Source organism: Pleurodeles waltl, chromosome 8, assembly GCF_031143425.1.
Source record: "Pleurodeles waltl isolate 20211129_DDA chromosome 8, aPleWal1.hap1.20221129, whole genome shotgun sequence".
Taxonomy (NCBI): domain Eukaryota; kingdom Metazoa; phylum Chordata; class Amphibia; order Caudata; family Salamandridae; genus Pleurodeles; species Pleurodeles waltl.
Genome location: NC_090447.1, coordinates 312842749 through 312855571, shown reverse-complemented (window position 1 = coordinate 312855571; position 12823 = coordinate 312842749). Strand labels below are relative to the sequence as shown.

Genomic DNA, 12823 nt, shown 5'->3' with positions numbered 1-12823 from the left:
TAACTGAGCCTCTGCCTCCTCAAGTGCGCTTTACAACTCTGTTAACCGCTGCTGCTGTCTCTTCTGGCGATGCCAGCTAAAGCGGGCCAATATTGCAACCCCAGGGGTTCTAGTGCCTTGGGTTGTACAAGCTACCAGTGAGAAGTCTAGCGAGTCCAACAAATCTTGCCTGGACCCCTCGATATGTGTCTCTTGCAGACAAAGAACATCAGCCCTCAGTATTTTCAAATCTTTGGCTACCCTGCATCTTTTAACACTATCGTGAGCCCACACATATTTACTGACGCAATACGGAGCTGAGTGACACCCGTCATAACAGAGATCGAACTAAACAAAAATCGGGCTTGCCTACCATGCTTCTAATGCTGACACTGCCGGCTTGCAACCGGGCTGTAACTTCTCTGTACAGTTAGAACTGATCTCCTTGTGTGTTGTGCACTTCCACCTAACCCCCAAAGTGACTCCCCCAACCAACACCTGGCCACACCCAACCTGTCCACCGTCCCCTTCCCCAACCAAAACACCCTCCCCCCCACCAAAGTCTTGAAGCAGTCAGACCTCCCAAGGAATGAATGATGGATCCCAAGCACACCCTCTGTGCCCTCCTTCCCAGCTTTCTAGTGAGATATACATTAATAAAATGGGAACACAAAAACACACAGCAACTAAACATACCAGCATAGCATAATACACAGCAATTATCACCATTATCACTGGCAGTCAAACACCCCCACTCACAAGACTGTGCTACCCATAGCCCCATCATAAATACTAGAGCCATCTAGAGTGCTTAAGCAGATCTCATTCCAAATACAGCGACCTAACCCACAGATGAAAAATCATTCAGATATTCCATAGCTTTAATTTCAGAGGTAATTGAGCAAGTCTTACCCTTAAAGGTGATCTTCAGATGAGCAGGACTGAGTAAAAACACACCCCTCACCAAGAGCCTGAAAGGGTTTAATAAGCTAAGACTCTGCAGTCGCCATCTTGTTCCCCCACATACTGGGTTGTAACCTTCTAAATTTTTAAAGATGTTTTAACACTGCATTTGCATTATAGATCTGATATTCCTGAAGATGTCTACAGAGCTATTGAGGTTTGCACTAGAAACCCATGAACAACTGCAAACAATTAAGAAATGTAGGTATCAACCTTCACCAAAGTCAATAAGATCGATTTGAATACATGCACAAAGAGGCACACAACCAAATACAGCTAAGGAAAAACAAGCAAATTATTCAATCAAACAGAACCAACCTTGCAGTACACACAGTAACTACCCAAAGAGGCACGCAAAGTCGCATTCATTCATGTACGAACAAACAAATGGATGTGGGAGGGTATATTAGTGGATGTATGAATGTGGGTGAGAACGTGGATGAATGAGTAGAGTGATGGATGTGTTGCATGTGTAAATGAATCGATGAAGGCATGCATCGATGTGGGTGAAAAGCTGCATAGAGTGGTTGGATATATAAATGTGGGTCGATAGGTGAATGTATCAGGTAGTTAGGTGGATGGATGAACACATTGGGCTGACCACAGGAAGAGATCCATGCATGAGTATGGGTTGGTGTATCAATAAATGCACGTTTATGAGTGAATGCATGATGGATGGAAAGATGATTGTACATGGAGTTGATTGGCTGTCGTGTGTTTGTGTCACGATGATGACTGCATAGGAAATAGTGGATAAATGGGTAGCTGCATAGTTGTGTGTTGAATGAGTGGAAGCACTCATAGACTGGGTGGAAATGAATGTGAGTGGGTACACGATCTAACCATATTCCTGTTGGGTCTCTACTCTCTTTTTTCACTCTTGCCTTTTCTCTCACACTCACTGTCGTAACCGAGACAAGTAGGGCCTGATTTAAAAGCTTTTTCTAAGCTTAGTTGTGTATTACACCTCCTTAGGCGTATTGTGCTCATGAATTTCCACAGGTTAGACATGCTTACTCATTGAAGAGGATTTGAGAATCAGGCCCTGGGTTGCTACATTGTCCAGGGAGAACACCATGAATAAAACTAATAATATCTTTATCCTACCATTAGTACTTGCTATACCTCCTCTCTGGTCCGCAGCTTACTTTGTAATACTGCCGAAGTTTTTTTTTTAAAGCATACAGTTGTCAAACTGGCTCTCTGAGTGGGCATAGAGGTAGATGAGGGTGCAATGCGTACCATCCCTTAGAAGAAACAGTGACATCTTTCTACTGGCCATGCTCATGAGGGCTTACTGGCTCAAAGCTGACAGGCCATATAATATATGTTTTTAAAATGTTCAAAAAGGTAGGGCAAATCCATTTGCACCATTGTTCCTTTCTGTGAACTAGGGACTGGGTCAAATTGAATTTGAAGAAGGGCAAATATTGCAGAAACATGCCCATGTATGTAGCAAGATGTGGAACAAAATACATTTTATTTACTTTTCAACTAACTTTTCAAATATGAAAAACAGTTCTTTGTTTGAAGCAAAATACGTTTATTTCATTGTTTAATTACATAAGCATAAAAAGACTGCAACAATTTGTTGCTATGTATTTTTAGGAAAGAGCTGTTCAGAGACTATAGCTTAAGTTTGTTCAAAATATTTAAGGCACGGGTGTAATCACAAAAAAGTATAATATATACAGATCCTCATCATTAAAACGTTTCTATAGCCAGTGTACCTGAAGAGGCAACTCGGCACTGGTGGTGAAGCACATTGAGGTAAAAACAATACCTTCAGAAAATGTGTGCTTCTGTTATACTCAGATAACCCAGAAGCCATTCCAAAGCTATGGTGCTATGCCAAGAAACAAGCTACCACCTGCCTTTGTTTTTAAGGTTTTCTGAAGAATCAGCAGTTTTAACTATGGATTTTAAAGACCTCATACGCTGACATCTGAAACTGTTTTTATGTGGTTGGGAACTTTTCTGTACTCTACTTTATGAGCAACAGTTAAAACTTTAAAATAATGGATTCTACATGAGACCAGAAACCAATGTATGTTCTACAAGCTTTTGGGAGTGCCAACACTTTTATGTAGATTGACTACTGCTCTTGCCGACTGTTTTGATCTGCCCTTAGTAATGGCTGCAAGCAAGGATTTTCCATATTCTGATTTTGCATCTATGTTGTCCGTGGATCTTTCGTATAGAAATGTGATAGTACAATGTCACTAAAACTGACTTAAGTCTGCCCTTTATGGGAACACCCTTTCAAACCTACTAGGAAAAAGTTATATGTCAATCTTCACTGTTTTAGGCATATGTCATTACCCACAATCTGAACTTCCCTCTTGGATGCATTCAGATTCAAGCAGATATTATTTCAGATTTTGAAAATCTACTGCAATATTTATGATGAGGCGATAAAAGGGTTACACATAGACATGCATGTTCTCCAATAACCAAACCCTCGCACTGTAATCCACCAAAATGTGTTAGACATCTTAAACATCGAACACCCACGCAACCTTGCTCACTCTTCTTAACGTAGTGGAATAGATGAGGTTATGAAGTGCTTCAGATATGTTTAGCATCATTTATAGTGTGGAATCCTCAGAAATCCATAATTTTAGGAAGAGTATTAAAAGGGCAGGGTTTGTGCTTGTTTTTAGGTGACAGCTAGAGCATTTAGCGCATAGAATATGAATCAAGTCCGGATAGTTGATACATTGCAGTGGCTCCTCTATTGTTGCTCTAGTGAGAAAGGTTCTTTCAATGTGGACTGGGGCAGTGGTGCTGGAGCAATTTTGGGGTAGAGGTGCTGCCCTCTATGTTACATCTGTGAATTTAGATACTGTCAAAAATGGTATGTAGCTGGTGGAGCATTTTGGAGCACACTGTTGCAAATTTATATTCCTAAAGAGTGGTCCAGTAGCACTGTGTCGTTTACAGGCAGCACACTTTCGATTGAAATGGCAACACAATTCACGTGGTCATGCAACTTTACTGATAAAACTATAAAATTATAGAGCCCACAAATAATAATGGGTGGAAATCGGGCTTCAGGAAATATTTATCATGTGCACATCACTAAATAAAGTATTTGGATTTGATCCTATTAAAAGCATTGTTTTAATCACACTTAAAATTACTAGACATGTGCTTAATTTGTGATTTCCTAACTGCTGAAATGTTTTAAAATAGTTATAAAATGTATTTACAGGTATTAAAATGTGTGTTAGAAAACAAATCACAGCCTAAAGCCTTTCCTTTCACTCTACCTGTACCCCAGAAAGATTGTCGGATAGTTCACTTTACAAAATCTTCTGAGAAAGAAAAGTAAACAGAAATCTAAATGTTAACATAATAAGCAACAATTTTGTCAGAAGACATAGCCTGACATATGGCTTCCATCTTTAAATGCATAGCAAATGTGATAAGATGAAAATAAAAGAAAAATAAAAGTTAAAGGCGTCTTTAATGCTTAGTCATCCTATTAACTCAAGCATGTTTATTACGTGGGTGCTGCAGTACCCCTGCACACCATCCATGCATGTGGATTATAAAAGCAAAATAACAGAGCACACTGTTGTTGCCCTGTTATTTGCAATAGTGCACATTCCGTATAACACAATCCAGGAATTCCTCTCTATGATACCATGGGAAGGGGAAATCGTTTGAGGACTTACAGGCTTCTGGATTAGTGAATCCATCTTTACGTCAGAACAAATTAACAAATTCATATAATTGATTCTAATGGGATGCAGGCATTTTTTCACTGAATGCTGAGCCTCCACTACCTTTGATAATGAAGCACACATTCACATGAAACTCACGTTAAGAAAATTTCTATTTAGGCAGAAAATCTTGCCACTGCCTTAATCAACCAAAATGTTTGAATGTGGACAGTTAGTAGTCTGTAAAAAGCATCTTGGTTAGATACAAAGCAGACAGTGTGCATTCCGAAGGTGCTGGGCTGGGGGTCCCCTGCACTGCCCATGCAGTGCAGCAGCCCCCCATGGCCTCCTGGCATTGGCTTTCCACCAGCCTTTTCACAGCAGGGTCCCTGCCATGAAAAGGCTGGCAGAGAGAGGAGATGTAATCAGCCAGGCGGTGCTGAGTTGAGCGCAGCCCTGGCTGGTTACAAGCCAAACTGCCGTCATGCCATCAGGAACCCTGTTCCTTGCGGGGACAGCATTCCCCTGGCAGGTCCGTTGGACACAGCTGTAATTGGGCAGGCGGACCGTCAATGTGAGTGTGGCGGTCCTCAGACTGCCACCCTCGTAATGAGGCCCATAGTCATCTTCAATAGTCTTGCCCACAAGATAGTTTTGTAATCACAATATTTTGACCTTTATATTAGGGTCAGACAATATTTTTGAGTAAAAATTTAGGGAGAATATAGAATTATCAGCAAGAGCAGGATCGGTTCATGAGAGCAGGATCATGATGTCAGACGTCAGAGGTCCGACGTGGAGTGGAGTGGAGACGGTGGCTGAATAAGGAGACAGGAGCTGAGGAGAGGAGCCGATATCGATCACGGTTTGAGGTACCCCCGTTGGGTTGGGTCAGAGGGCAGACAGAGGATGTGCAAAAAAGGTGAGAAAACTGAAGTGTGTCCGCAGATTGCCAGCCACAGACTGCTGGCCCGGGCTCCTTGCTGTACTTTCTGTTTTGCATTGCTGGGGGAGTTCCCGGTTGGCCAGTTCAAGCCTGTGTTTTGTGATCTTACCCTCTGGAGCTGCACCCTCATGCCACGTCGCCAGCCTGTGTGTCTGTGTGCCGCCGCTATTGTATTGGGAAATAAAGTAAATACAGCAACAAACTGCAACACTCCAATGAAGAAAATCCACAAGGTTTAATCCTGGAGTCCAATTGTAAAAAGGTCTATGATCCTGTAGACATTAATTTGGGACAAGAGGCGCTTTCAGAGGGATCATGGTCCTGTTCGCTTTTGATTTCTAGCAACCCAGATCTTATTCAAGCCTTGGCAGTCAACGCAATGCATCTAGATGACAGCAAAGCTCCAACGCTCCCATCTGATCCACGCTGTCAAATCTCTACTGAGTCTAAGTTACTTAAATCAGGAACTAACATTACTTCACCAACGAGGAATCATGTCCGGTCAATAAATCCTCTCATGGCAGGGACCAACGTGAGAACCTCCTCCTCTGGAAATCCCCCCTAATTCATCTCCTAAAACCAAGCTCTAGTACAAGGACCTCTTCAGTCCTCCAAGACGCAAATTACAGGCAGAGCCCACTGTCGTCCTTCAGCTTGCCCATCACACACAAGTCCTTAACAGCATCAGGCAAACAATCATGCATTGGTGGGAAATTTCACTAACTAATATGCAGTCCTCCATTGAGGTTCTGATTTCAGTGGATTAAACTAGAGGCACAGATCGACATAATGAAACTAATTGCAGTGCACATCGCAAGCATTAATCAAAAACTGGAAGCATTAATATCCCTAATTACAAGGATTCAAGCAGTATATGTTCCATCACCAGCAAGACTGAGGGTTCTGAATGGCAGATATCTTAAGGATATTTTCCCCAAGCTACAAGTACCATGGCCTTAAGTCGAGATCGATTATTGATTATACAATTTTATCCTTGCCTCTGATCCCCCTGGTGAAGTGTTTTGCAATTAAATACACCACACTAGCGATCACTAGTTCCAGCTTTTAACAACGGTTATTGCAACCCCTAAGCGCTCACGGGCTCCAGACAAAGTGGGAACTACTGAAACTGCAAACCTAAAGCAACTGCGGTGGTCAATGGACACCATAGCAAACCTAGCATCTCGGACCAAGGAGATAATGACCAACAGTCTGAGAGTAAAGAAACCCTTATTAGATGCTTGGGATTTTGGAACGAAATTATTACAGCACTCTCGTATTTCGTCTGCACGTCAGCACACATCCCATCCCATCACACTTCTGGGTGTATTTGAATCTCAAAACAATGTGTTGAACTTAAAAAAGAGAACAGGAAATTAGCAACCAGCTTGAAAGACCAACTGACAAATTTTCTATTGTGGGATCAACTGATAAGTGTAAAGAAGGCTTACAGGAAGCAGATGTGGGTAGAAAAGAATGTGGCAAGCGACCTCTTTTGGACAAAAATAATATTCAGTGCCAAGCAGAATAACTCCAGGCAACTGTGGGAAATCATTAATAGTCTCAATTCTAGTGGCATAAGTATAAATCATTCTATTGTTACTGAGTCTGCGTGGGTGGAATATGAAACTGAAATCTTCTTTATAAAATATCAGAGCTCTGGCGCTCAAGCCTCATATAATCCATGATATATGAACTTTGGCAGTAGTTCTTCAGCCTTAGTGAGGAACGACTGCAGATATTCCCCACCCTTAGTCCACAAAACCACATGCAAGGGTTGATGTGATGGTGCCCTGGGGCTCAACTGCGTGCCACAAGCAATTTTTAAGGAGGATTCAAAGTTTTGGTAAGAGTTGTTAGACCGCTTTTTCAGGAAATCCACCTAAGCGAAACTATACCCAAAAGTTAGAGAGGATCTATTATAATTCCAATAGATAAAGGTGGTGACAGGGCAAACACTGCCAACTATAGGCTTATAGCCCTGCTTGATTCTGAGGCTAAATAATATTTGTCCCTGCTTCTGGTGGACTTAATAGAATGGTCAAACAAAAATAGCATTATCCCTCCAAACCAAACTGGCTTCAGAAAAGGTGTGGGCACCATAACAAACATCCTAGCCACCACCTTCCTGGTTGACCAATGTATTTGGTAGAAAAAGTATTTACACCTTGGCTTCATTTATTTGAAAGCTGCTTTGCACTGAATTAATAGAGAGGTGCTGTGGAGCAAGTTGAAACACTGGGGATTACCAGATTCTTTATTCACAGCTATAACACTACTTTAAACAGATATGTGGGTCCAAAAATAAATTAGAGATGTTACGAGATTGTCCAGGAGGATTCCAACACAGCTAGGTCTAAAACAGGGTTGCGTGCTAGCCCCATATTTATTCAACCTTTTCATGCCCGGCCTCACATCCATCCTGGATGAAAAACATTCCCATCCACCTTGGCTGGATTTGTTCCGCCTCACCCGCTTGTAATATACTGATGACTGTGCTATTTAGCCAAACTAAGGTAGGCCTACAAAAATCAATTAATGCACTTGCCAACTATGCAAGATCTAATCATCTGGAGATTATGGTAACTAAAACAAAAACAATGATAATGGGCAATTGGAAAAGATGCACCTCAAGAATGGTGTTAAATGACATCCATCTGGAATCTGGTCCACAATACAAATATTTGGGCATATACTTTGGCAAGCGAGGAACTTTTATGCAGCAGAAACGTACATTGAAAGGAAGGGTTCAGCCCTAATACATGCCTTTAGCACTTTGGCTAGGAGGCTAGAGGGGCCCGCCTACCATCCACTTTTAACAGTCATGACTTCAAAACTACTGCCCACACTCACTTACGCCAGCACTGCTATGCGAGTCTTGGATAATCCGACAATAGATAAAATACAGATTGATACATTCAGATGAGTTTTTAACCTTCCCCTACACATGTCGCTAGCGCAACTCTGCTTAAAATTTGGCCTTACAAGGCAAGACTTGGCCAGGAGAGCTTTAGCTGTTAGGATTTGGTACAAGATCATTCGGGCACAAGACATTCTGAATAATGCCCTTTGAACAGCACTGCAAAATGACCGGCAATAAGCCCACAACAAATACCTGAACGCTTCCATCAATCAATTGTGTTTGAAAGAATTGTGGGAGGCTGGCATTTCATATGATGCTTTCAAAAAGGGAACCAACAGGCTACCAAATCAGTCTCCCTGATTGAAGACAACATCAAATGTAGTGCTCCCTCTCATACTTGGATGGTCTTAAAGCATTACACCACACTGGCCACTGCTACCTAGCTTTAGACTCTGTTTGCAGTGTTTATAAAGTGCAGTATAATGGCTTTATATCTGGGCAATATACCAACCCTGGCTAACACACCAGCCTGTCACCATCCTGGAAGGACGTTGTGCAGGCATTGCAATATCCATGAGGAAGATCTTATTCACGTTGTCTGCATTTGCCTCCAGTTGAGACATCTCAGGCTGCAATTCCTGAAGAGAAGCTTCAACAACAGGGGCATTCGGCCTTACACGGAAGCCCTAGTAGCCTCCCTAAATCCATGTGACCCACAGCTAAACTGTAAATTTGTCAACATCTTGGCTCTAGCGGCACCTAAAGTATCTTGTCTTTCCTAATTTTAATATTTTCTTTATTTTATCTTCAAACTTTACCATTTACTTCTGTTTTTAATTCCTGATGGCACGGATACTTATTCTAGCCATGGTTTATTGGCAAATTATGTACCGGCCTAGCTTTCTAATTGGTATTAAGTAGAATTGGGCTCAACTGGCTCAGTGACTCACTTTCCGTATGCTATGAGTTTGTGTTCTATTATAGGCCTTTAATTTAAGTTAATTGAATTTCATTTTAAGGAAAGTTATTTTTGTAATATTGTTACGGTTTTAAATCACTAAAACAATACATTTTTGATTGATTGATTGATATGAGGTACAATTGTCTACATGGAATTCTAGATTGTTTTTTAATATCCCTGGTATTCACATAGGGATATTGTGAATGAAGTAAAAAGTCATAATTTTATACAAAATATACGTGCGCGTCCATTGGGCATTGCTATACATTTTTGTGCACTGAACCCTATCTTCCTGTTCCCCCATTTACACTAAAGAACTCTGGTTATCAACACCAAGGTTTGGAAGATAAGCCATGGAATTCTAAGCAACTGTTTAGTATTATGTAAGAGTTGTAAGTAACTGAGTGGGTTCATTGAACACTGAACAGGTTGTAAAGTTCCTAACACTTAGGGAAAAGGCTAATGGCATAGGTCTAAAAATAATGTAAAATTACAGGCCACAAAATACTATCTTTTGTTGCTATGCAATTGTATTAATATTACCTGTGGAGTACCTATTGAAATAGGAAAGATTTTAGATTTGCGTGTCTCTCTCTAAGTGAACTTAGTGAACCTGATTTGCACTAAGTCAGGAATCTACATCTACAGGTTTCCAACCTCAGAATGGTGTAGGTATTAGACTTTTGGGAATTCGCACTTTTTCCCATTAGCACCTGGAAAACTTTGACAATGGCTGATTTGCAGATGTACACTAGGAAACACTTTTTTAAAAATACGAGCTTGAATATTTTTGCACTAGAAAACGGGCAGTGCAAGTGCAAATGATTTGTTAACTTTTTACTCAAGTGTGAAAATATTTGTCCTCTTTTGAGAAGCTCCGACCCCTACGTACCCACCAATTTCAGGGATGTTCCCTCGCTCTTCCCATTCTGGAAAGTAATTTACTCCTGCTCTTGACGAGTAACAGTCCTACTTTTTTCGTAATGAGAAGAGATCAGAGACAAGTTTGCAAATACTAACAAAGGTGTAAGATAGTGGGCATATCTGCCAACCAGCACCCTTTCCCTATCCCTGCTCACAGGTTTATTCAGATGAAAATCTCTGAGTAACTCCATTTTTGAGTGCAAAAACAACTTTTCCGAATTAGAAAAGTAGATTGTCACTCATGAGTAAGGTATTTTTGCATATGCAAGTTTGTTTTACATGCCCACAAAGCTTTAAGAATCTGGCCCTATATACTGTGATTTTCCTAAACTCTAGTAAGAACTGTAATTGTTTCTTAAAACTCCAGCTCTGAATGCCTGTGTATCTCTTGTGAACTCCATATCATTCTGACACATTTTAACATATTTGTAAAGTTTAAAAAGAAAGCAGGGGAATGTTGTATTTACAACTATTTGTGTTAGGAAACCTTTAAGAAATCTTGCTCTGAAGTTTCCTGGACCCAAATAAGACAGTCTAGGAGACTGTTCTAAGGAATACTGAAGATATCAAATGCTTTTTATCAAAGCATTAGCTGGAGGTTTTGAAGGATGCGTGCATTGGGTCATTTTGAATCTGATCACACAGCAGGTGCTTTACGGAAATGAATTCAAAGGGAACCTCGAATGCGGACTCTCTGCTTACCTCCGTCCAGGTTATCTGGTGGCTCTGCATCCCCCCCCCCCCCCCCCCCTCTCAAGTTGTGGCGCCACTGGAAACGAATGCTCCGTTTGCCAAGTGAGGAATTCCCTAGCAACTTATATTTGTAGGACCTGAAGTTTGTTAAGGGTTGATTTGGATGTGCTCAGCAGTAATGAGTTCACATTATCTAATTTGCATCCATAGCATCTGTAGTTAGCACATCTTCATTCTAAGTGGTTTCTTGGCACAATGTAACATATCGTTGTTTTTAACCCCTATCAGTGGTACTTACTGCGAATTACAATGACACTGACTAAGTCCGGCGCGCGTTTAGTGTTAAGGACAGAATTGTGGGAGTTTGTGCCCGTGGGACCCTTCAAAGCTAAATTAAACACGCACATGCTTGCAAGTTGTTGGAAATTCAGATATCTTTTGTAGGCAGTTTCCTAACAGAAGCAAATGTGTAAATTGTTCACATGAAAGGCAAAGTACGTACCTTTCTGGAGTGGGAAAAATGACTAAATGCATTTTTTGGGGTAGAAAAGGGGAGGCATCACCCTAATAATTTATGGGAGTGTAGCAGACAGGCTTTCTAGAGAGGCAAGAAGAAAACTAAATAAAATGAGCTAACGTTCTTTTACAGCACATACCCCCTTAAAACTAAGCTTGTATGTATTTTACCACTTGGACAGTGTACCAGTGTAGGCACAAAACACATCAACCTAAAAAGGCTCTACAGAGAAGAGAAAGGGCCAGTTTTATTTAACCAAACAACATAAACTACCGCCAACAATAAGCATTCTAGAATTTTCCTTTGTTTAATGACGCAAGCTTGGGTTTTGAGATATTTTGTGACATCGTTCATCGGGTGGCTGGCTTTAAAAAGTAAAGGGGGGGGGGGGGGCTGAAATAGGAGTGAGACTTCCATGAGAAAAGAGCTAAAACGCAGTTCATTCTCGCATCATTAGCACGGCGACGCACAATTAATGACCGGTGGTATGTTTTTTTTCTTAAATAAAATCCCTCAGGAAAGGCAATTTTCTGGCGGCGTTTCTAAATAAACATACATTTCGCTATTTAAAAAGCAGGTGCCGCGCCCTACCTCATCTCCAGGAAGCATGGAATCGATGACATCACAGTTGGTCTCGGAGTTTCCTCTGCTCTGCTGAGAAAGTTCAATATTTTCACTTCTAGTAGATCCCATTTTCAAGCAACCAAAAAAATCACGTAACAAATAAAATGCCGCTTCCGTTTGATCCTTGAATTCCGCAAAGGACACTGATTAATTCAACTCTTAAACTAACTAGAAAGGAGATAGAAGCACATAAAAGTACATTTTCAGCTCCTGTCTCCTCGCTATTACCCGCTGAGCGCCTGTGCACTTCCGTGTGACTGTATTAGCAGCTATGCTAATTTTTCAGTACAGTAGGTTAAAGTTTCACGGAAGGAGTGGTCAGCGGCGTATCTCTCGGGCAGACGGTAAAGCGAGGCTCGGTAAACATGCGAGAACAGGACTGACTTCCCTGATCGAAAGCCAAATTCCACATACCTAGAATTTCCAGTCTGACAACACCATTCTCTTCCTACGCGGTTTCAGCCAAGTTTTAAAAGTTACGAACAACTAGATTACTGTAAAATTAATGTGTGAGAAATGTCGTTCCTTGTTGAGCAATGGGCTAACTTTATGCTAAGGAAACTGAGGCAAAAACATTGGATTCATGGGTTTCACAAGTACAGCACCGCAATCCCAAATTCTGTATTTTCTTTTTTTGCATTCATCACCCATTTTCTTTTCTCTTCGATATCACACTTTCTTTCTC

The 12823-nt window shown here is 41.1% G+C and overlaps 1 protein-coding gene across 1 annotated transcript in view; it reads right to left on the bottom strand.

Moving 5' to 3' along the window:
• Window positions 1–12354, bottom strand: part of C8H3orf52 (chromosome 8 C3orf52 homolog) — a 100687-nt gene extending 88333 nt beyond the window's left edge. The window contains exon 1 of the mRNA XM_069204149.1: window positions 12106–12354. Within this exon, the coding sequence (XP_069060250.1) occupies window positions 12106–12207 (102 nt within the window). The 5' untranslated portion in view covers window positions 12208–12354. The remainder of the gene's footprint in view (window positions 1–12105) is intronic.
• Window positions 12355–12823: the final 469 nt, after the last annotated feature.